The following is a 24942-nucleotide window of genomic DNA, read 5'->3' as shown; positions in this document are numbered from 1 at the left end:
GGCGCGTCCATGACCCCCAATGCAATAAGGGGATCAGCGCATCCAAAACGTGCATGCAAACAAAGTCATAGCTAATAGCGCTCATTACACGTAAATGTCATGTAGATGAGGCTATTAGCCATTACCCCGCGTTGCAGAAAATCCCCGTGCACCCGGGGCGCACTTTTTAACCTGTAAAATTTTACATCTGCCCTGGAGCAGGCGTTACGCGTGTCAAGGGTACAACTTAAAAGCAAAAAAAAATTGTTTTTCGGTAGTTCCTCGTGATACTAAGCAGGAAGAACCCACAGAAAGCACCATGCAATAAAAAAAGTCTTGACGTAAAAAAAAAAATTGGGGGGAGCACAATATACATCCACGGTATACACGCTCTGGGCCATGTATATTGTGCGTGCGGATTGTGCCGGTAAAATAGCTGCCGTGGGATAAAACAGGCGCTTGTAAATTGAGCATCCGTTTTCCTAACCTGCAGACAGCCACATCTCCTGGGTGCCCCATGCTATGGATGCGCTAGGGACGCACAATTTGTCTCTTATAAGTTATGAAAAGGAGTTGATTTACACACTGCAGCTAGCAGAGACTGCAGTTTGTAAATCAACTCCTCTTGTTAGAATTTTCATCACTTACAAGGTGTAAAATTCTTTAATGATGTCAGTTTTACAATGAATACCTCTGAATGTGTCTGTAACAACACCCCCCCTAATCCCAACCGACCTCCCGAAAACTCACCCCGAATCAAAGTGCCCCTTACAATGGTTCATATTTTGAGTGTCAGGTTGAGCCATATAATGAGGTTCTCTCTCTCCCTCTCCCCCTCCCTCCACACATAAGATAAGTGCACAGAGCTGCAGACATACACGTGTGAAGAGTATTTTATAACCTACGTGTATACTTTATAAAATAGTGCGTATCTTTGCGCACAGCCCTTTTAAAATCTATCCGATATTTTTTGGTGTCTGATAATCAATACAAATTGAAGCATAAACTTATTGCAGGTACAAAGTGCGCACGCTCGCTTTTACTTTTAAACTTGCTGCGGGTACAGAGTGTGCATGCTCGCTTTCGCTTTTAAGTTTGCAGGTACAGAGCACGCACGTTTGCTTTCACTTTTAGACTTGCTGCTGGGACAGAGTGGGCAACTGCTTTTGCTTTTAAACTTGCTGTGGGCAGAAGGTGAGCTTGCTCGGTTTCACTTTTAAGCTTGCTGCAGGTACAGAGTACGCATGCTCGCTTTTAAATTTGCAGGTACAGAGGATGTACTTTCACTTTTAAACTTGTGGGTAAAGAGAAGTGCATGCTCGCTTTCACTTTTAAACTTGCTGCAGATAGAGTGGGCATCTACTTTTACTTTTAAACTTTCTACAGAAAGGAAGCGTTTGTTCATATGTGAGGAGAAGATTGCCTCTTTTTGCGCCAGGCTTGGTTACTGGGGGGAAAAAAGGCAATCCTTTTCCTTGTGCTGTGGAACTGATGCTCCTGCCTATTGGGCATGGCAAAATGGTGTGCATGCTTTAATGCAGATGGAGAATATGGACATTACCAGATCTTTTAAAAGTAAAATGAGGTTCATAACTATATGGGATAAGTACATCCAATCGTCCTCCCCTAAAGCGAGAAGTATGGTGTCAGTTATCCTTAATGGTGGATGACCGGACCTGATGCTGTATGCAGTTATGTTTATAAGGGAAGATTTGATCAGCTCGTACCTTGTTGTTATTCTTTTGCTTTGTTGTTGTTCTCTTTGCTTTCTGGTTGAACTTTTGGTGGAGTCTGTCAGAGGGTGGAGTTTGAAGGGGGTGTGTGGGAAGGGGAGGGGAGGGGATGGGGGAACCTAATGTCAATGAAAGCTGTCATTGATGTTTATGATTGACCTGGTGTACATCAGAGCTCTGTGTACACTAGGGGGGCTTAGTTTCTTTATTCTTGTTTACAATAAAATGTTTTCAAATGAACTTGCTGCAGGTACAGTGTGCGCATGCTCGCTTTCACTTTTCAACATGCTGCTGGCACAGAGTGCGTCTGCTCATTTTCACTTTTAAGCCTGCTGTGGGTACAATGTGTTCATGCTCGCTTTCGCTTTTAACTTTGTGTGGGTAGAGAGTGCCCACATTTCATTTTTAAACTTGCTGCGGGTACAGAGTGCCCATGCTCGGTTTTCCCTCCTTTTTTCTGTGGGTAGCATGTTGCTGGAAAAGGACGTGTGAAGATCTGAAAATGCAAATCCATGAGCATACAGTGTGCTGTCCGCAGTCTGAACACGTCCCTGGGAACACCTCTTCTCAGTTCGCTATAATCACACACACAGTGAAACACAGCGCAAACTTTTAGCCACATCCAGGAAGGGCAATTTTCAGACAGACGATTGCCAAGAATAAAATGCTTTTTTTACCTGCACAGATTGCTTTGAGAATTGTTCCTGAATATAAACTGGCCCTGCCAGAAAGTGATCAGGTCCTGGGTTTAGCTTTTGCCTGCTCTTCAGCTAAAGGAGTCCTTTCTAGTCCTTTTAACTTTTTCAGTTTCTGCTACCTGCCAAAGGCAGTTTTCTAAAAATAAAAGTATGGGATCGATGCCTGTAGCCACCTCCACCTTCCACTGTTTCCCCATGGGAGAAAGGGAACACATCCCTAAAGGTTCTGGATTGGTGATCTGGTATTAGCTGCTGCCGCCTCGGGATCCTGCTAATGGATTATATCAATGCCCTCTCCCCACCCCCCACCCATCTTCCAGGAGTGTTTCTGGCATGGGAGGGAGCGTGGGAACCAATGCAGTGATGCTGGGGTCTCTCCTCCGCAGGGTTACATGGCCACCATGAATGCCAGAGGCGTGCCAGAAGATATGAAAGGGAAGGACAAGATTGTGTTTGGGAATATTCATCAGATTTATGACTGGCACAAAGAGTAAGTACTGAACGCGGGTTGCATGCGGTGGTGCTGGAGAGCAAGGGTCTGTTACAGACAACAAAGTCTCGGAGGAGACGTTCCTCTGAGCCCCATTCCCTGCCGGCGTATTTACCTAGGCCAAGACCCCTCCTACAGTGATGGAATCATCAGTTCAAGGGATGAAGTATCCCCTGTGATAGTGACGGAGTCCCCCAATATACAGGCATGTCTATGTGATAATAACAGAGTGCCCCCTGCACACAGCTTCCGTGTGACAGTGACTGAGTCCTCCAATATACAGGCGTGTCTATGTGATAGTGACAGAGTGCCCCCCGCACACAGCTTCCCTGTGACAGTGTTGGAGTCCCCCAATATACAGGCGTGTCTATGTGATAGTGACAGAGTGCCCCCCGCACACAGCTTCCCTGTGACAGTGACGGAGACCTCCAATATACAGGCGTGTCTATGTGATAATAACAGAGTCCCCCCTGCCACCCAGCTTCCCTGTGACAGTGGCAGAGTCTCCTTGTTCCTTGTATAGCTGAGACTCAGATGCCAGAATCCACCAGGCTCCTATCTGTCATGTGCTGCCTGCTAGACTGTAGACCAGGGCTTCCCAAACTGTGGGTCAGTACCCCCTCTGGGGGTCACAAAACCTTCAACTGGTGTCAGAAGTACCTTAAACGGCAGCGCCCTTCAGGAGATGAGGAGGTTAGCTGAAGAGGAGATGATTGCGAACAGAAATCTGCTGGAGGGGATGGAGGTTGAGAGAAAGGGTGGATTGCAGGGAGGGTAGGAGAGGAGTGATTATTGGAGAGGGACAGCATCCATGCTAATTTGTTTGGGTCATCCTCTGGGGTCACGTGAATTTTCAAAGGCTAAAATGGGGTCATCCTGGCTAAAAGCTTGGGAAGCCCTGCTGTAAACAGTCCCACTGTTTAAAAAATGTTCTGTTGTTTTTCTAGGATGTATTTATAATCTGACACATTCTCTTCCACCCTGCAATCTTCCCTCTCTGTTACTCTCTTTCTTTACTTTTCTTTCACTCTGATTCCCTTCATCTCATCTCTTCCTCCTTTTTCCTCTCCCTCTCCTTCTTCCCCTTTTCGCTGTCTCTGACTCTTCCTTTCTCCCTTCTCCTCCTCTTATCTGTCTTTCCTCATTACTTCCTCACCCCCCTCCCCCTCACCGCCCATTTCTTTCTCAGTTACTTTCTCAGAGAACTGGAGAAGTGTCTGCAGGATCCTGACCGCCTGGCACAGCTCTTTATAAAGCACGTAAGTTCACAGGAACCTGAACTTTTCCAGCCCACAACAATCTCTGTTCTACATCTGTGTCCCCCCCCCCCCCCCCCCCCCCCCAGCTGGTGAAAGACACCAGACAGGCAGCCCTGGAAAAGTTTGAATTGAAACCACCAACACATGCCAGAAAGACCACCATGCCCATGGGCATAAGAACTGGCCTCTCATCGCAGGCAGGTGACTTGCACACCTTCTGGTCCAAGATCCATGAGAAGTTCTAGGGCTAGCAGATGGCGCCATGTCATGTGGACAGAGTGAGCCAGTTGGTTTGTGTGTGTATACGTGTGTCTGGGGGAGGGGGAGGGGGCAGCAGGTAAGCAGATTCTGATTCGCTGGTGTCTGCTTACTTACGGGTTTTGTCTCCTCTTCTTTTCTAGGAAAGGCGATTACACATGTACGTTGTTTACTGTCAAAACAAGCCCAAATCGGAGCACATCGTGTCCGAGTACATTGACTCCTACTTCGAGGTAACGGAAAGGAAAGGCTGGGTGGCAAAGGGGGGCAATGTGTTCAGGGTTTTCTGCTCCATCTCCTGGGATTCCAGAAGCCATTGGAGCCAGCTCCATGCGCCAAGTTTGCCAGATGGTTCCATGTCATCAAGAGTAGGCCATGCCAGTCCTGGTTTCCCCTCGTTTCATCTATGGATTTACAGGTTTGTTTGTTTGTTGGTTTTTTTTTTGAGAACTGCAAGTCGTAGATACAATGAAGAAAAACCAGGATTGGCTTGGCCTGTTCCCGAGGATGTGGAAATAATTGTTAAGCTCCCGTTCTGCTGCCTGCAAACCCTTCCAGGTCTGATATGTGTGTGTGTTTGTTCTCTCTGTTTTACTTTGTGAATTGTTTTGGCCCCTCTCCAGGACCTGAAGCAACAGCTGGGTCATCGGCTTCAACTGAACGATTTGCTCATTAAACCCGTGCAAAGAATCATGAAATATCAACTGCTTCTAAAGGTAAGAGGCATGGTGAGGAGCAGTGCATCTCGGATAGATGAGAAACCTAACCAGACCCAAACCATCCACTACCGGTGTTGTAAAAAGCACTTTTAATTAAGGAGGAGGGAACTGTGTTTTACCAAATTTAGAGCCCACTAGGCTTCTGCGACTTTGAATTTCAGTGGCATAAGAACATAAGAAGTGCCATGCTGGGTCTGACCAAGGACCATCGAGCCCAGCATTTTGTCTCCGGCAGTGGTCAGTCTGGGTAACAAGTAACCGTCAGATCCCCAATAGTTGATCTATTTCTTGTATCTCACTCCCAGGGATAAGTGCTCACTCTCCCAAGTCTACCTGGCTAATAACTGGTTAAGGACTTTTCCTTTGGGAACTTGTCCAGTCCTCTTTTGAACCCTCCCACTATGATAATTGCCTTGACTATGTCCTTGGGCAACAGATTCCATAGCTTGATTGTGCGCAGAGTGAAAAAATACTTCCTACGAGTTGCTCTAAATCTGCTGGTTGCTAGTTTCATGGAGTGTCCCCTAGCTCTACTGTTGTTTAAAATGGTAAATAAACATTCCCTATTTACCTCTTCCACCCCACTGATGATTTTATAAATTTCAGTTATATCCCCTCTCAGACATATCTTTTCCAAACTAAAGAGCCCTAATCTGTTTAGCCTTATATTTATTGTTTATGCTTATTACTACTTGATTAATCGCAATTAATTACAAATGGAAGCTTTTCCATCCCCCTTATCATTTCCGTCACCCTTCTTTACTATGTCCGTTATGTCTTTTTTGAGATGGGGTGACCAGAACTGCATACACTACTCAAGATGTGGTCACACCATGGAGCTATACAAAAGCATTATGATATTCTCAGTTTTGTTCTCTTTTTCTTTCCAAATAATTCCTTTTTGACCGCCACCACACACTGAACCAAAAATGTCAAGGTATTGTCCACAAGGATTCCAAGGTCCATTTCCTGGGTAGTGAATCCTAACACAGAACCCAGCATCACATACCTGTAGTTGGGACTATTTTTCCATACGTGCATTAATTTGCACTTGTCCACGTTAAATGGTATTTGCCATTTAGAAGCTCAAGTCTCCAAGTCTCACAAGGTCCTTTTGCAGTTCTTCACAATATATTGCCGATGTAACAACTCGAAACAATTTTGTGTCATCTGCAGATTTGGTCACCTTACTTGTCATTCCTTTCTCTACATTATTTATGGATATGTTAAATAGTTCCACTACAGATCCCTGGTGGACTCCACGAATTACCTTTGTCCATTTGAAAAACTGATCATTTAGTCCTACCCTCTGTTTCCTGTCTTTTATCAATTTACCAATCTACATAGGACACTAGAGATGTGAATCGGAACTGAAATCGGATCCGATTCTGGTTCCGATTCACATCTCTATAGGACACTGCCTCCGATCCCATGACCTCCCAATTTCCTGAAAAGTCTCTCATGAGGGACTTTCTCAAATGCTTTCTGAAAATCCAAATACACTATATTGACCGGCTCACCTTTATCTGCATGTTTATTTACACCCTCAAAAAAAATCTAGTTAATTGGTAAGGCAAGACTTCCCTTTGCAAAAATCATCTCTCACCCATTAAATCATGTCTATTTATGTGATCAGCAATTTTATTTTAAGAACTGCTTCAATCATTTTGCCCGGCACAGATGTCAGGCTCACCGGTCTATAGTTTCTTAGATCACCCCTGGAGCCCTTTTTAAAAATTGGCGTCACATTGCCCGCCCTCCAGGCTTCTGGTATTGTGGCTATTTTGAATGATAGGTTGCAAGTCACCAGAAACAGGTCTGCAGTTTCATTTTTGAGTCCCTTCAGAACTCTGGGGTGAATACCATCCGGTCCCTGTGATTTTTAAGTCTCTCAATCTGAGTTATTATGACCTCCAGTTTCACAATGATTCCATCTAGTCACCCAGATTCATCACCATCAAAAAATGTTTCTGGTGTGGGTATGAACCAAACAACCACTTCAGTAAAGACAGAGGCAAATAATTTGTTTAGTTTTTTGCTATTTCCTTGTCCTCCCCGACCACCTCTTTTACCCCTCTGTCATCCAGAAGCTCAGCTGAAAAAGTTTTACTTACTTGTTTATACCTCTATGGCAAGCTTTTTTTCTAATTCTCTCTTAACCTGCTTAATCACTTTTTTACATCTATCTTTCCAGTGCTCATGCTGTTTCATTAATGCCTCATTTGGGTCTGCTTTCCATTTTTTTAAACGATGCCCTTTTGGCTTTAATTGCCTCTTTCACCTCATTGTTAAACCGTGCTAGCAATTGTTTGGTTTTCCTTCGACATTTTTTTAATGCACAGAATACATTTTGCCTGGGCATCAAGGATGGTAATTTTAAATAGTGTGTATACCTCCTGCAAGTTTTTAACCTTGTGGCTTGCTCCTTTCTGTTTTTTTTCTAACAGATTTCCTCATTTTATCATAACCTCCTTTTTTATAGTTAAATGGTACTGCAGTAGTTTTGCCTAGTATTCACCCTCCAGTGATTATATCAAATTTTATTACAGTATGATCACTGTTGCCAAGCAGATCCACCACCCTTATCTCTTACCCCAGGTCCTGCCTTACACTGAATATTTATTCATTGGTTCCATAACCAACTTCTCCATGAAGCAGTTATTGATGGCATCTAAGAGATTTACCTGTCTTGCATGTCCTGATGTGACATTCACCCAATCAATACTCGGGTCTCCCATTATTATTGTGTTGCCCATTTTACTAACCAGTCTAATCTCGTTTAGCATTTTGCAGTTTGTTTTGTCTCCTGGCTAGGTGGGTGGTTATAAATATCCCCAGTAGTATACTCTTCCCCTTTACCCTTGGAATTTCTATGGATAAGGATTCCGGAGTGCAGTTGTTTCCTTCAAAACTTTTATCCTGTGCATCCTGTGAGAGAGAGTGTGTGTGAGAACATGGGCATGTATATGAGAGAGGAAGTGTATGAGAGAATGATTGTGTTGTGTGTGAATGTGTGTGTGTGTGTGTGTGTGTGTATGAGAGAGAGAGAAAAAAGATCAGGTTTATGCAGTCCACAACAATTGCAGAGACTGGAAATCAAAAGAGCCTCAGGTATGTACAGCAGAACATTTTTAATCCTTATTAGTTTTAATTATTGGGTATAATCTGATGTTTCTGCTGTTTTGAAATATTTAGGTTTTGGGGGGGAAATTAGAATATTTTTTAAACATTGGATTTTTTTTATTCATCAGCTGTTTTGAAATATTTTATTGGTGTTTGGGAAATTGAACAAATTTATGTATGTTTTTAAAATTATTGGATGTTGGCTTTTTTGTCATATTTATTCTTTTTATTAGTATGGTTTTAATATTATGAATGATGTTTTACACTTCTTGCTTTTATTGCTTGCTGTTTGCAAGGAATGATGTTTCTGTTTTTCCATTGTTGCACTGCATAATACATTTGGGCTTGTGGTTTCCAGTACAATTTTTGTTGGCACATTTCTATTTATACTTTATGGTCTTTCTAGTCTGTATTTGGTGAGGGTCTGTCTGTATTTTAAAGGTCCAGCTCTTGTGTAACTTTAATTCTTGTTGTGAAAATGATGGTACGTATCTCTGGCTTTTACAGCATAATGGTCATCTCATCCTCATTTCTACTTTAAACACGTTTGTTCTTGATTAATTTCACTTATTTATTTATTTAAGTTCTTTTAATATACCGATGCTCAAGACCAAGTCTTATCGTACCGGTTTACAGTAAACTAGGGGGGTAAACCAGTTAACACAGAAAGCGAAAGTTACATTATAACAGGGAATGTATAACAAGGCCGTTAGAAGAATAAGGGATAGATTAACAATTTCTAACTGGAGGCAATGCAGGTAAGCAGAGAACAATTGCTTACATGGTAAAATGATATACAGTTTACATAGTGGAGTCGATTTGACAAGTTATATGCGAAAGCAGTTCTAGCATAACAGTTCCTTTGTGAAGCGGAAAGAGGACACAACCGAGGGGTGTTGGTCCGTGTGGGTTATCATAAGCCTTCTTCATGGATATGCTTGGGCGAACAGCCATGTTTGCAATTTTTTTCTGAAGGTGATATGACAATGTTCCTGGCGTAAATCTGGCGGGAGAGAATTCCAGTGATGCGGTCCAGCAGTTGATAGCACTTGTATGCAGAAAGCAATTTTCACTGTTCTTGCAGAAAATATTTTTCATATACATATTTTACAGTAACTGCTGTTAGTAAATTAGGCGATTATTTTAAGAGATGAACTTGGCTAATGCTCCCTGTAAGAACTTGGTTGCTATGAACATAAAATTGATAGACGTTTTGCATCAAAGAAAGTAGTGCTTACAGGGTAATGTAAATAAAAACTTTTGCACACAGCAAACCAATCCTCACAGGGAACATGGGCCACTAGCGGAGCCCAACATGAGGAGAAGTCGCAGGCCACCAGCAACCATGGAACAGCCCGCCTGCATGCGCGCGCATGTGTGTGTGTGTGTGTGTGTGAGAGAGAGAGAGAGTGAGAAAGGAAGCTTGCCTGCCTGTGTGTGTGTTTGTGTGAGAGAGAAAGGAAGCATGCCTGTGTGTGCGTTTATATGTTAGAGAGAAAGCATGCCTGTGTGTGTGTTTATATGTTAGAGAGGAAGCATGCCTGTGCGTGTGTATATGTGTGTGTGTGTGTGTGTGTGAGGGAGAGAGAGAGTGAGGAAGGAAGCTTGCCTGCCTGTGTGTGTGTTTGTGTGAGAGAGAAAGGAAGCATGCCTGTGTGTGCGTTTATATGTTAGAGAGGAAGCATGCCTGTGCGTGTGTATATGTGTGTGTGTGTGTGTGTGTGTGAGGGAGAGAGAGAGTGAGGAAGGAAGCTTGCCTGCCTGTGTGTGTGTTTGTGTGAGAGAGAAAGGAAGCATGCCTGTGTGTGCGTTTATATGTTAGAGAGGAAGCATGCCTGTGCGTGTGTGTGTGTGTGTGTATGTGTGTGTGAGAGAGAGAGAGAGAGAGAGAGAGGAAGGAAGCTGCCTGCCTGTGTGTGTGTTTGTGTGAGAGAGAAAGGAAGCATGCCTGTGTGTGTGTTTATATGTTAGAGAGGAAGCATGCCTGTGCATGTGTGTGTGTGTGTGAGAGAGAGAGAGTAAGGAAGGAAGCTTGCCTGCCTGTGTATATGTTTGTGTGAGAGAGAAAGAAAGCATGCCTGTGTGTGCGTTTATATGTTAGAGAGGAAGCATGCCTGTGCATGTGTGTATGTGTGTGTGTGTGTGTGAGAGAGAGAGTGAGGAAGGAAGCTTGCCTGCCTGTGTATATGTTTGTGTGAGAGAGAAAGGAAGCATGCATGTGTGTGCATTTATATGTTAGAGAGGAAGCATGCCTGTGCGTGTGTGTGTGTGTGAGAGAGAGAGAGAGAGAGTGAGGAAGGAAGCTTGCCTGCCTGTGTGTGTGTTTGTGTGAGAGAGAAAGGAAGCATGCCTGTGTGTGCGTTTATATGTTAGAGAGAAAGCATGCCTGTGCGTGTGTATATGTGTGTGTGTGTGTGAGAGAGAGAGAGAGAGTGAGGAAGGAAGCTTGCCTGCCTGTGTGTGTGTTTGTGTGAGAGAGAAAGGAAGCATGCCTGTGTGTGCGTTTATATGTTAGAGAGAAAGCATGCCTGTGCGTGTGTGTGTGTGTGTGTGAGAGAGAGAGAGAGAGTGAGGAAGGAAGCTTGCCTGCCTGTGTGTGTGTTTGTGTGAGAGAGAAAGGAAGCATGCCTGTGTGTGCATTTATATGTTAGAGAGGAAGCATGCCTGTGCGTGTGTATATGTGTGTGTGTGTGTTTGTGTGAGAGAGAAAGGAAGCATGCATGTGTGCGTTTATATGTTAGAGAGGAAGCAGGCCTGTGCACGTGTGTAAAATGGCAGCCTGTCCGGGATGTATGTGGGGATGGGAGCCTGCCTGGGGATGGGGTTGTGGATCCCTGGGTTGGAATGAGGTTGACACCAGCTACTGGAAGGGCCTGGTAGGTCCTCACTGCCAAAAGGTGAGGAACGGATCAGAGGCGGACTGGAACTTCGCCTTTACCAGTCCCTTTCTGCCGACAGATCTTAGGAGAATGTCTCTGGTGGCGAGGGGATGAAGACAAGCTGCGGCTGGGGCTGGAGTCTGGCTCCACCTGTGGCAACTGAACTACCAGCGAGGTAGACAACCCCTGGCTGAGGCATGGAGCGCCAGGAGCAAGGCCTTTATAAGGGCTGAAAGCAGTGATGTCGGTGATGGGCACCGTGGGGGATTTCCCCGCCGTGGGCCCTTTAAATCTCAGCCGGAAGTGGATGCGCCTAGAGGAAGCATTGGTTGTAACCGGCGGCTTCTTGTCTCGGGCTATGTTGGGCCTGCAGAAGTGCAGCAGTCGGCTACATCACGGTCGGGAGGATTTGCCATGGAGTCAGGGCTGGAAGTTAGAGTGGCGGTCCACAGCCTTGCCCCGTTGACCAGCGAGCGCAACACCTGGGATTTGTGTGTATGTGTGTGAATGGGATCCTGCTTGGGTTATGTGTGTGTGTGTGTGTGTGTGTATGTGTGTGTTTGAAGCTTCCCCTCCTCTCCTCCATTAATCCATGACAATCTCGGGACATCTGGAAATAAATAGTATGGAGAGAGGGATTTTTTTTTATCCTTATTTGTTTTAATTATTGCTTGGTATTTGATGTGTCTGCTGTTTTGAAATATTTTATAGATGTTTGGGAAAGTTTGGATATTCTATTCTTTAACTGGTTTGAAATTTGTATTTTTTTATGAATATGATTTTGCTATTATGATGTTTTATATTTCTTGATTTTGTTTAATATTTTCTGAAGAATGGTAATGTTTCTGTTTTTCCATTGTTGCTCTGCATATAGAGGCTGGCTTGTGGTGGGTTGCAGTTTAGTTCTTCTCTGCATGTTTCTATTTATACTTTCTGGTCTCTTTTCTCTGTATTTGCTCAGGGCCCATGTGTTTTGCATATGTGCCCGACATAAGGTATTTTGCCAGCATGTAGTTTTCATGTAAGGATATATAGCAGTCTGATTTGTTTCGTTTTCCTAATAGGAAGTGTATTGGTGTTCTAGGGCCTGATGTAACATGTACAGTGTTGCCTTTTCATAGATAAAGTTGTTACTGTTTGAATGCTGGCAGTTAGGGTTGTTTTGGTATGGGAGGTTTACTATATTGTAATGGTAATTCCGTTTATGCATGGCCTAGCCTACACTCAAAATGCATTACAAAAAGTCTAATTCCATAGGAGTTCCATGTGTCTCAGAAGACTACTTTTGAATGTTCTTTTTCATGTAAAATCTGTTATAAATGCAGAATTTAAGTGTGTGTGTGTCCCTAGAGGATGCTTGTGCAATGCTATAAAGTTTGCCTAGGGTATCTACTACCCTTCTCTTGACCGTGGGTTCGATTGGAGGGGGGTGGGGAATGGGAGTTGGAGGGTGTCAGTTTTTAATGATATAGGGGTCAATATTCAATAGGCAGGTTAATGGACAAGTTATCCGGCTAAAGTTAGCCGGATAACTTGTCCCATATATTCAGCAGGATAAAAGGGTTCGGGGGGGGGGGTCCGGTGCCCTGATTTGTCCTTGTGGGTGGGGAAGGAAAGGGGGGGAGGCAGTTAGATCCCGTGTTTAAGTTAAATTGTGACTGGGGTTCAATTCCGGCACATCTCAAATGTCTAAAAAGATTTGGGGGGAGGGGGGTTAGAAGAGTACGGCCTGACAGAACCTTAGCATTAGCTTTGGTGGGGGAGAAAGGGGATTGGGCCGCTGAAACTTTAGATTGTTTCCTGATGTCAGTGCTACTTAAGCCAGATATTTTCTAAAGATATCCGGTTAAGTAGCATTTATCCAGCCACACAAAGCCACATAACTTTAGACCTGCTCAGAAGCAGGTGTGAAGTTATCCAGCGATGCCAGCCGGATATCTCAGCCCCTCCCTAAAACACTCTTTTCTTATCTGGCCAGACTAGAGCCGGATAACTATTTATCCGTCTCTAAATTAGCCAGATAAGCGGCTGAATATGGCGGTGTTGCCATTTAGAGGGATTACTTGTGCGTTATCGTTCAAATGGCTTTTGTTTATTGACCTCCCAGTTTGCTGGAGCTGTTTGATGGGCTTTTTTTTTTTTTGATGGGCCCAGAACAGAGAATGAATGAATCGCCAGGAGGGAAGGGGAAGGCGGCACGGTAATTGTTTGCACTGGGCAGCAAAAAAGCTAGCACCGGCCCTGCCTGGAGGGCAGGTCCTAGCCACAGGCTCACTTCCTGCCACACTGAGATGATGGTGTAGGTGACTTTGCTCCTCCAAAGCAGTACAAGAGCTGCTAGACTGGAGCTAGGACCAATCTACTACGTCCCTGAAGGTCTCCGCTATATACCTCTCTGTGTGCCTCATCTACTCCAGATCTGCCAATCTAACCTCCAGAGATCGGACTCATTCTCTTTGCACCAGGTGCACACATCCAGCATACACGTGGCACTCTGTGCAACAGACTGAATAGCCCCAACTCGCTGCTGGCCTTCTGTCTGCAACTTAATTTACTGAATTAATCAAGTCTTAAAGGCTGATTAAGGAGTAGGTATTTCTCAGTTTAAGGGCTGTTAAATCTGATTTGGATTTGTAAATGTATTTATTAAGTGTCTTTTAAAATCTGTGGTTTTTAAAGTTGATAACTGGGTGATTAATGACCAGCAACAGGACTAAAATTAATCAGTCACTAAAATCGAGTTAATTGAGTGTTATTTTAAGTCACTAACTGACTTATTTTGAAGGCTTTTCTCTTAGAAGGGGTGATTATATATCAAAAAATGAGACTGGGGTGGGTGGGAGGGTGGGAAACAAACTATTTATTTATTTAACAAGTTTATATTGCTCACATATCTAAAATTCAAGGTGGGTTACATGATAGCATTCATAATAAAACATGTAAAACAAAATAAGAAAACGTAAAATAAAACAACAAGACAAAATAGTTTTGTGAATTTCATTTAGGCATCCAGGATGTAAGAAAACACGTACAGGTGGATTTTAAAAGCCATGCGCGCGCCAAAACCAGGACGTACGCGAGTATCTCGGGCCAGCGTGCACCGTGCGTATCTCCCTCTACGCGCACAAAAACGTTTTCCTCAGAAAAAGGGGCAGGGCGGGGCCGTGGGCTGGAGGGGGCATGGGCATTTCCGGGTTTCTCAATGTAACCAGCGGGTAAAGACTTAACATGCACAAGCGTGCGCCGGGGTCCCCCTGCCGCGTAACTTTATTTCTGCTATGGATGGCGTGCAAATCCTAAAACAAACCAAAAGAAAAGAGGTGAGTGGGGTTTTAAGGGTTGGGGTTAACAGGTTAAAATGCAGGCTAATTTAACCGGGGAGCTGGGGGGGTTAGGAAGTCCTGTCCCTTACCTGGGCAAGCTGGGAACGAACTGGGAAAATGGCCGTCGACGTGCATCCCTTATAAAATTCCCCTACTTACACGCTAGAGGCAGCTTGTGCGCGCACATGCATGCGTCCGTTATAAACTTGTGCGCACATCTACGTGCGTCCAGCCTGTTTTAGAAAATGGCCGCGTCCTTCTGCGCGAGCCAGCAATCGTGCGTACATGTGCGCCCTCGCGCTGCTATTAAAAGTTACCTTTTAAGACAGTAAATGTTAAAGCAGGCGCCCGGGCACGCATGTACACGTGTATGGCAGCTTGTACGAGTGGACGTGGCCATTTTATAGCAAACACATGTCTATGTGCCTATGATATAAAATCCGCTGTGCGCGCATATGTGTGCGCGCAGTTTTGTATGGACCCGCACTTATGCGTGCAAAAGCCGGCTTTACTGTGTAAGTGGGGGGATTTTATTCGATATGCATGCCGATGCAATTACCAGTTTCCCCAGTCTGTTCCAAGTTCGCCCCGGTAAAGGCTCCCGACTTCCTAACCTCCCTAATTAACCTTCCTCCCTTTTACCCTATTAGCCCCAACCCTTCAAACCCCGCAGATTTTAAGAAGCACCTTATTACGCGTGTTATCTCACGGGGTGGGGTGTGGGTGTGGTCTGGGTGGGAAAGGTAATTTGAAAAGCGCGTGTAAGTATTTTAAGTGCTGAAAGCAGGCGTAACTTTGTGCGCGCCGGCCGGCAGCCCCGCTCCGTGTTCCGGTCCCGGGGGCTGGTCCGGAGGCTGTGGCCACGCCCCCGGAACACCCCCGGGCCGAAACCACGCCCGCGTCGCCGCCCCCAAAACGCCGCGTCGCTCCGGCCATGTCCCCGACACGCCCCTTTTAGAAAGCCCCGGGACTTACGTGCGTCCCGGGGCTTTACGCGCGCCGGCGGCCTATGCAAAATAGGTGCGCCGGCGCGCGAGTGCCCTGCGCGTGTAAATCCTTCCGGATTTACGCGCGCAGGGCTTTTAAAATCCGCCTCAGTATGTGTAAGTGTGTGTGTGAGAGAAGGAAGTGTGAGCGGCTCCCCCAATCCACAAAAATCTCAGAGTTCCCAGGTATGGACAGCAAGGGCTTTTTAAAATCCTTATTAGTTTTAATTATTGGGTATTATTTGATATATGTGCTTTTTGAAATATTTATTGGTGCTTGGGAAATTATTTAAATATGTATATGATGTTAATTAATAGAAGTTATTCTCTTTATCAGTAGTTTTAAAATAGTCTTTTATTAGTATGGTTTTACTATTATAACTGATGCTTTATGTTTCTTGATTGTATTGGTTTTATGAGGAATGGTGGTTCTGTTTTTCCATTGTTAACACAGAGTCTGGCTTCTTGGGGGTTTCCAATTCAGTTTTTGTCTAATTTGTGATCCTTTATTCTGTATTTGGTGTGGGTCTGTCTCTGCCTTGTGCGTGTAACCAAGATTAGAGATTCTGCTAGCTTGTAGTGTCTGTGTACAGATCTATAGCAATTGGGTTTGGTTTGTTTCCCTGGTAGGTGGTGTATTGGTATTCTGGGACCCAGTGTAATATTTACATTGGGAGGGCGGGGAAGGGGTACCATTTCATCCTTCACCTCAGGCAGCAGATTGCCTTGAGCCACCCCTGCTGTCTTGTATTTTCAAATTTTATTTCATGAGGTGATGGTAAATTTAATAACTGCAATTGAGATGATCTGAGAGTTGTAACAGGCCACTAAGGTACTAACCAATTAGGTACCGGTACTCCTCTGTAAAAGGCCCTATAGGCAAGGCAGAGAATCTTAAAAATGATACCATCCCAACTGGTAGCCAATGAAGTTCCTGAATTAATGGAATATTTTGCTTATATTTTGAGATAAATTGCTCGGCTGCGTTTTGCAGGAATTGAAGCCTTCTTAATGAGATTTCAATGATTCGCATGTACAAAGAATTGCAGTAATCTATGCTGGATGACACGAAGCAGAAGTAAAGGTTGTGAGCCCCCATTTCCCTAAAAATGATTTTACTCTGCGAAATATAAGTGGAAAATAAAAACTGATTCCATTAAACCAGAAATCTGACTAGATATTGAGAGAGAACTGTTCAGATTCATCCCTAATAACAGCCCTCATCAGCTGTGGGGGCCAGTTTGTCTTTAATATTAGATCTACTAGAGCAAATGTCTTCTGATTTCTAGAGATCAATTTGTAGTTGATGGTAATTTCTGAAGGTGTAGGGGACATGGGGTGAGGAATAATTGGAGGGGGCAGGTTGATGGCTATTACTGTTTTTTTTATTTATGAATAATAAAGCTATTTCTGTAATTTGTTGGAGAGGAAGTTATAATCATAGGGGCCGATTTTAAATCCTACACATGCGGGATACATTTGTGCGCGCTACCCGGCACGCACAAATGTTTAGTTTAGTTTAGTTTAGTTTATTAGTGTTTATATACCGGTGTATCAGATGAACCTTCACATCGGTTTACAAAATTACAACAATTTAGAAATACATTATGATAAAATAGTAACAGCTAAAAACTACACAAAGTAAAAGATAAATTAGCTGCTAAGAATAATCTAAGAATCAGTAAAATTAAAAAAAACAGAAATCAAAGTAAAATACACATGGTAATAAAAACAATAAAAGAAACATATAATAAAACAAAATACAGATAAAAATAATAGTAGCCCGTCAAAATTAAAAGAGTATGCATGCTCAGTAATTGTCGCTCATTCATACTATTACATGCTCTTCTTAGCGTTCTGATGTGTAGTTTCGTACTCAATATAGGCACATTTAAATAACCAAGTCTTTAATTCGGATTTAAATTGCTTTTTTTCTGCAGTGAGCCTTAAAGACGTTGGTAAAGAATTCCAAAGTTTAGTTCCTGCGATAGATAAAACACGCTCCCTTACGTGGCTAAGCCTAGCAGATCTAATAGTAGGAACTGATAGAAGACCTTTATCAGCAGATCGCAAATCCCTCTGCGGTACATGAAGGTGTAAAGATGTATTAAGCCATTCGGTGTGTTCTCCATAAATGATGTTATGAATTAGAGAGGCGACTTTATATTGGATATGATATTGGATTGGGAGCCAATGTAACTTAATCAGTGTTGGGGTGATGTGATCACATTTTCTCTGACCCTTCAAAATACGTGCGGCAGCATTCTGCAATACCTGAAGAGGGCGAGTGCTGGACACCGGTAGACCAAGAAGCAAGGAATTACAATAGTCCAAATTTGCAAAAATAAGAGATTGTAAAACGAATCTAAAATCTGTAAGCTCCAGAAAAGGTTTTAACCTACGCAAAGTTAACAATTTGTAATAACCGTCTTTCAACTTCATGGAAATATGTTTCTTAAGAGAGAACTCAGTATCAATGGTAACGCCTAAATTACGAGTATTAAAACAAGGATTTATTTTTATATTATCAGTAAAAATCAAAGAGGGAATGGTACTGAGATGGCATTTACGTTCAAGTAACAGAATTTCTGTTTTGTTCATGTTTAAGATTAAACGTAGGTGTTGAAGTAATTTTTTTAGTGACAAAATGTAAATTTTGATAAGCTCTAACGTATCTTCTATTGACGATTCTAAGGGGACTAAAAATTGAATGTCGTCCGCGTACATATAAAATTTCAAACCTAATCCGTTTAAAAAATGACAAATAGGCAAAACATATATATTAAAAAGTGAGGCAGACAGGGTAGATCCCTGGGGAACACCTGTGGCCAAAGTAACTTTTTCCGAGGTGACATTATTAATTCTTACTTGGTATGATCGATTATTAAGAAAAGAAGAAAACCAATCGAAAACTGAACCACGTATCCCGATCTCTGTTAAAAGTTTCAATAAAATAGAATGATCCACAATATCAAATGCAGACGATAAATCTAATAGAACTAAAAAATAACTTTTCCCAGTATCAAAACCCGATTTTATAACATGCGCGCGTAACCCTTTGAAAATCTACCCCATAATGAATCACTTGTCCATTATATGCCACAGAGGCAGATAATGAAGAATTTAAATAGATCAAGTAAGCTAATTTCTGATTTCCATAAAGTTAAGTTAGTTTTGCCTGTTGCTTATGTTAATGTTCATTCCTTGCATAATATAGGTCTGAGATTGTTTCTGAATTGTTGCAGGATGGAGAGCTCAGTCTCCTGTGTTTTAGTGAATCTTGGTTGTCTCCTAAGGATTTACCATTTCTGAGTTTATTATTCCTATTGGATATTCCTTTCTAAAGATATTTGGAAGAATAGAAAGGGTGGGGGGTAATTTTATTTTATAAATCATCCTTAGCCTTAAAAGTGACTACTATTTCACTGGAATACTTACAAAATCCAAAACACCAATTGGGAGCCATGAAATGTCAAAAATCAACAATATAATATCAAAAAGGCAAATCAAATATTAAAATATTAGCACAGATCCTCTGTTAACAGATAGCCAATATCCAATATTGAAGAGGCATCAGCAAGCCAGTTGGTGTGCCAGTTGGTGTGCACTAATATAAACGGGCCACCCAGTCTTCTACATCATTTGCGGATTGTGCAAGTCTGGTTTTTAGTTATTTTGAAATGCACTTAAAAACGATGAATAGTTAACAATGATCGTGGCTAACACAGGCCAGTGTTTCGCAAAATGCCATCGGACAAGTGGTCTCAGCAGATCATCTGAGAGATGGCAGGAATCACTGTTCCCTTTCTCTTGCATGTTATAAAATCGGGGGCGACGCGAGCAAGGGGGGGGGTTTTGAAAATTGCCATTTATGAGTGGCGACGAGATCGGGCCTCCTCCAGTTCCCTCCCCCTACCTTCCCTCCCTCCCTCCCTCTTCCCCTTAGAAGGCCCTACCTTTTTTTTTCTTGTTTTAGAACTTACACCAGTTCCTGAGTTGCCGGTGCATGATCCCCCGGCACAAAGGCAAATGGCCGCTGTACCGGTCCCCTCCAGCTCCGCCCCCCCCCCCCCCCCCCTTTGGCCCGGCTCTTGTGCATGTAACGAGGGTTATGCACGCGACCGGGCCCCTTTTAAAATGTGCGTGGCGCGAGCAAGGCCCAGCCACGAGCCGTAACCCCCCCTGTTTTTTATGCGCGCCAGGCATTTAAAATCAAGCCGTTAGTATTATTTATTTGCTAAAAGAATCTTTTTTAGATATTCTGACTTCTTTATGTAACCAATCACTTTCTGAGGTCTGTCTTCCAACCTCATTAAAGTTATCGACAGTTCATCTAGTATATAAGAAGGGGGATTTGGCAGGGGATGATCCTAAGAGTTATAGACCAATTTCTAATTTAATCTCTATGGGAAAATTATTAGAAAAATTGGTCTATAAGCAGTCTGATGAATTTCTTACTGATAAGGTCATTTTTCATCGATATCAATGCGGATTCCGCAAGAATCATAGTACAGAGACTTTGTTAGTCTCGGTGCTTGATTTTCTTCTCCAACATTTAGATAGGAATGGTCAAGTAATTGCTGGGTTCTTTTAGATATTTCATCAGCTTATGAAACAATTAGTCATGAGATTTTGCTTTTTTGCCTGAGGCAAACTGGAATTTCAGGTATTTCAGCCTATTTGAGTGAACGGAAACAGCAAGTTAAAATCGCAGATAAGCTTTGGGCCTGGTATATGAAGAGGTTAGGAGCACCACAGGGTTCTATCCTGTCTGCCCTTTTTAATGTCCGTCTGGTCCCGCTTTGTACCTTGTTAGATCAGTTTGACATTGAGTGTAGACTCTCTATGCTGATGATTTACAGTTGTTTTTGACAGTCAACGATTCTTAGTTTCAGAACTAAATCGCATTTCTGATTGTACTACACTGATTAACAACTGGATGCAGGAGAATAACTTGTGTTTAAATTTGTCTAAAACTGAGGTGGTGCATTTCCACTGGAAAAATTCTCCCTCCACCTGATTTTACCGTTCGTCCTATCAGGATAAGTGGTATTACGATACCGTTTAAAACAGTCACTAGAAATTTGGGGATTTTGTTTGATGAAAATCTACATTTTTTTGCCTCAGTTAAATATGGTAATAAGCTCTGGTTTTCCAAATTATGAACGCTGTGCCATATGCAGTATATCTTGGAGCAGAATGATTTTCGTACTTTGGCGCAATCAATCATTCTTTCATCCATAGATTACTGCAATGGTTTCTATATGGGATTAAAGCACAGCAAAGGTGCAGAGTAAAGAGCAAACACACACACGTAGTGAAATCAAAGGGAAGAATATGTGGCTCAGAAAATAATGAGGCACAGTTCAATACATAAGTCCCCAATTTTTATTTAATTCCAGGCAACAGGAGAAACCTTTTCAGAAATACATTACACCACTTACGGGATTGCCAGGAGCCAGTATCCGCGCTTTGCAGATATGCGTGGCCGGCCTTGGGTCCATATTACCCCGATTTTGTGTGAATTACATTGGCTGCCGCCCCCTACTTCATATTCATTTTAAATTTCTGGTTTTAATTTTTAAAACATTGAAAATGGTCGGCTCCTTATATTTGCAGAGTTTATTTCAATCTTATATCCCAGGACGGTCTCTTCGTTCCCCAGATCTGGGATTGTTGAAAGTCCCTTCTGCTAGAGAGGCTCGCTTAATCAGAAACAAGGAAGCGGGCCTTCTCTGTGGCTGGTCCCGTTAATGCGGATTTCCGATTTGAAATTGTTTTGAAAAGAACTGTAAACATTATTTTAGAAGATTATGAGAAGTGAAAATAAGTTGTATTTTTAGTTATTTATGTAAGCTTTTTTAAGGGAATGTAAATGTACTGAATGAATGTATTTGATTTGTTTTTTATGTAGTGTAACCTGCCCAGCACTACAGGTTTGATATGGGTAGAAAATAAATATTTTTAAATAAGTAAATAAATACTGTTGGTGCCTTTCTGATTTCAGGTCATTAACAGCAGCTTGAACCAATCCTGGATTTACTTCGTTGAATTTATCAATTTGTAGTTTTTCTATGTAAATCGTGAACTACAGGTCCATAAATGCAGTGGGGCAAAACCAAGAATCGCTCAAGTTGTTCCCATTGCATGAAGCTTGTTGCTAACCAAAAGTGTTCCTTTAATGCAGTGGCTTGCAAGAGTATTTGACCCCCTAAAAAGTCAGCAGATTTGTGTGGATTACAAATCACACACAGATTGTCCAGAGAGTATGTGTATTGCAAACCAGTATGCTCTTAAACTAAATTTTCAAAGTCACAATTCATTATTTCTCTATATTTTTTGTAAAATAAAATTAAAAACTGAAAAATACTGTTTGCATACGTATTCAACCCCTGTGCTGAGGTGGCTCCAAGTTTACACAGATGAAAGATATTGCCCTAACAATTGATTTACAATTGACCTTTGCCTGTGAATCAGTAAAAAAGGTCAGCTTTTCTGGATAAATCCCCCTAATTCCAGTACCATTGTTCAGACTGAATCTGAAGGAAAGCTGTGAAAATGAAGACCAGAGAGCATTCTAAGGGAATTAAAGATATAGATATGGATATTATTTTGTAGCCTCTTCCTATCTTGTACAAGTGCTTGGATATCCCAGTGAGCACTGTTGGATCAATTGTGAGGAAATGGAAGCTGCATCATTCCACCCAAACACTGCCTAGACAAGGCCATCCCTCAAAACTCAGCATTGGAGCAAGGAGGAGACTTGAAGGAAGCCACGGAGGCCAACAATTACTTTGAAGAAGCTACAGAGTTCAATGGCTGGGACTGGATCGGAGGTGCACCTCCAGTCAACCATATCAGGAACTCTGTATACAACTGGCCTGCATGGGAGGGTGGCTAGAAAGAAGCCATTACTGAAGAATAAACACATCAAAGCATGGCCGGAGTTTGCCAGAAAGCATCAGAGAGGGATAAGTATTGTGGTCAGATGAGACAAAAATGGAGCTTTTTGGCCAAAATCCAAAGTGCTATGTGGTGCAGACCTAACATTGCCCATTCCTCAGCGGGGACTGGGTATCTTGTTAAAACTGAAGGAATGATGGATGGTGTAACATGTAGGGAGATACTGCAAAACAACTTGCTTCAATCTGCTAAAAACCTAAAACTTGGGAGAAAGATCACCTTTCAGCAGGGCAATGATCTCAAGCACAAGGCCAGAACAACACAGGAATGGCTGAACAACAAAAAGGGGAATGTTCTACAATGGCCAAGTCAAAGTCCAGATCTCAATCCAATCAGGAATCTGTGGCATTATTTGAAAATCACAGTCCATAAGCACCATCCAACCAACCTGAACAACCTGGAGCAAATCTGCCAGGAAGAATGGACAAAACTCACTCCCAAACAGTGTACGAAGCTGGTAGAAACTTACCCCAACAGGCTTAAAGCTGTTATTACAGCAAAATGTGCTCCTACCAAGTAAGTCTGAAGGGGTTGAATACTTATGCAAGCAGCATTTTGCCGTTTTTAATTTTATTTTACAAAAAATGCAGAGAAATAATTAATTGTGACTTTGAAAATGTACTTCTGGTTTAAAATTAACATACTGTCTGGAGCAATTTGTGTGTCATTTGTAATCTACACAAATCTGCTGACTTTTTAGGGGTCAAAAGTTTTACGAGCCACTATATATCTGATTTGAAATAGCACAAACTTTGCGAAAGAGGTAAGTGTTCTTAGAGCATATCTCCCATAATAGTACAGTGACTCAGTAGAAGGACTGTGTGTTTCTCTAGTGTATTTTGTCATCTCTACACAGAATTAATTTGGTTAAAGTAATGAAGTGCAATCCAGTTATTTGGCTATGCCAAGCATTTTTCTGGGTCTTTTTTTTAGACATATTTATTCTTACCACATAAGACAAAATATACTTCAGAAACAGCATTACCTTCATTATACAAACTGAACTGGGTGTGGTTTGTCTGACAGTCAGTGAAGCCAAGCATAAATATTCCTTAATTTTAGCTAGAGCAGGAAAATATTTTCAGAAAATCTCCATTGAATGTACTAGAAAGATACAATACATTTGGCTTCACTTTAACTGAAGAATCTCCTATGTTACTTTTTGTCTTGGGGAAACAGGATTTCCTTAAATACTACAGCAAAGCTGGAGCCGATGTTATGCAGCTTGAGGTAAGGCTATTTACCCAGGGATTATATTCAGACATTTTAAGCTCTTTCTGGCCTGCAACACAGAGACAGTGAGGGAAGGGGAGACCCAACCCTAGCCCTGGGAACAGGAAAGTCCTGAAGTTGCCACCTCACCCAGCTCAACTCAAGTGGGCTGACCCAGTCCTGGTTTTTATTTTTTCCCCAGTGTGGTGTTGAGGCACATGATTTCTCTAAGAAAGGGCTGAGCCTGTCCCTGATGGCCCTGGGACTGTTGGATAGCTCTAGCCTCGTGGCGCAGTTTTATTTCCACCTGTCCTCATCAACTCGTTGTCTCTTCTTGCAGAAGGCTGTGGAAGTCATGTGTTTTGTCCCGAAGCGCTGCAACGATATGATGAACTTAGGCAGACTCCAAGGGTTTGAGGTAAGAGCATGGGAAGAACCCAATCATGGGCGACTCGCAGGGGAGGAGCCAGCCATGTAGGATGGTTGGGAGCAGGGCAGCATGGGAGGAGCCAGCTATGTAGGATGGTTGGGAGCGGGGCAGCATGGGAGGAGCCAGCTATGTAGGATGGTTGGGAGCGGGGCAGCATGGGAGGAGCCAGCTATGTAGGATGGTTGGGAGCGGGGCAGCAGGGGAGGAGCCAGCCATGTAGGATGGTTGGGAGCGGGGCAGCATGGGAGGAGCCAGCCATGTAGGATGGTTGGGAGCGGGGCAGCATGGGAGGAGCCAGCCATGTAGGATGGTTGGGAGCGGGGCAGCATGGGAGGAGCCAGCCATGTAGGATGGTTGGGAGCGGGGCAGCATGGGAGAAGCCAGCCATGTAGGATGGTTGGGAGCGGGGCAGCATGGGAGGAGCCAGCCATGTAGGATGGTTGGGAGCGGGGCAGCATGGGAGGAGCCAGCCATGTAGGATGGTTGGGGGGAGGGGGAGGAGCCAACTATTCGGATTGGGTGGGGGAAGGGCAGCATGGTAGTTGGGGGTGGGATAATGTAGGGGTGTAGGGGAAGAATGGCATTGGCAGTGGAAGGGAGTCTGTGTGTGTTTTCTGTAGCTTTAGTTATGAGCTTCAGATTCCATTTACTGTTTCTAGGAACTAAGAGGTCAACATTCAAAAGCCATTTAGATGAATAACTCAGTTGTGTTCTTATCTATCTAAATGGCACGTGTTGGTATATTCAGCCCCTTATCCAGCTAGATTAAAGCAGAATAAGCATTATCTGGCTAGAGTCTAACCGGATTAAAAAAATGAGGTGTTCTGGGAGTATACATGGGAGGGGGCTACTTATCTGGCTAATACTTATCTGGCTATGTCTGAATATTG

General features: G+C 43.0%; 1 protein-coding gene across 4 annotated transcripts in view; it reads left to right on the top strand.

The window, feature by feature from the left end:
- Window positions 1–24942, top strand: part of ARHGEF25 (Rho guanine nucleotide exchange factor 25) — a 211100-nt gene that overhangs the window by 172696 nt on the left and 13462 nt on the right. For all 4 annotated transcript variants that reach the window (XM_029594923.1, XM_029594922.1, XM_029594924.1 and 1 more), the window contains 6 exons: window positions 2797–2900; window positions 4090–4159; window positions 4561–4650; window positions 5041–5133; window positions 23590–23640; window positions 23963–24040. In XM_029594923.1, the coding sequence (XP_029450783.1) occupies window positions 2797–2900; window positions 4090–4159; window positions 4561–4650; window positions 5041–5133; window positions 23590–23640; window positions 23963–24040 (486 nt within the window). The remainder of the gene's footprint in view (window positions 1–2796; window positions 2901–4089; window positions 4160–4560; window positions 4651–5040; window positions 5134–23589; window positions 23641–23962; window positions 24041–24942) is intronic.

Source organism: Rhinatrema bivittatum, chromosome 3 (genome assembly GCF_901001135.1).
Source record: "Rhinatrema bivittatum chromosome 3, aRhiBiv1.1, whole genome shotgun sequence".
In the NCBI taxonomy this organism is placed as follows: Eukaryota; Metazoa; Chordata; class Amphibia; order Gymnophiona; family Rhinatrematidae; genus Rhinatrema; species Rhinatrema bivittatum.
Note: the sequence above shows the minus strand (reverse complement) of the source record. Positions and strands in the feature narration are given on the sequence as shown.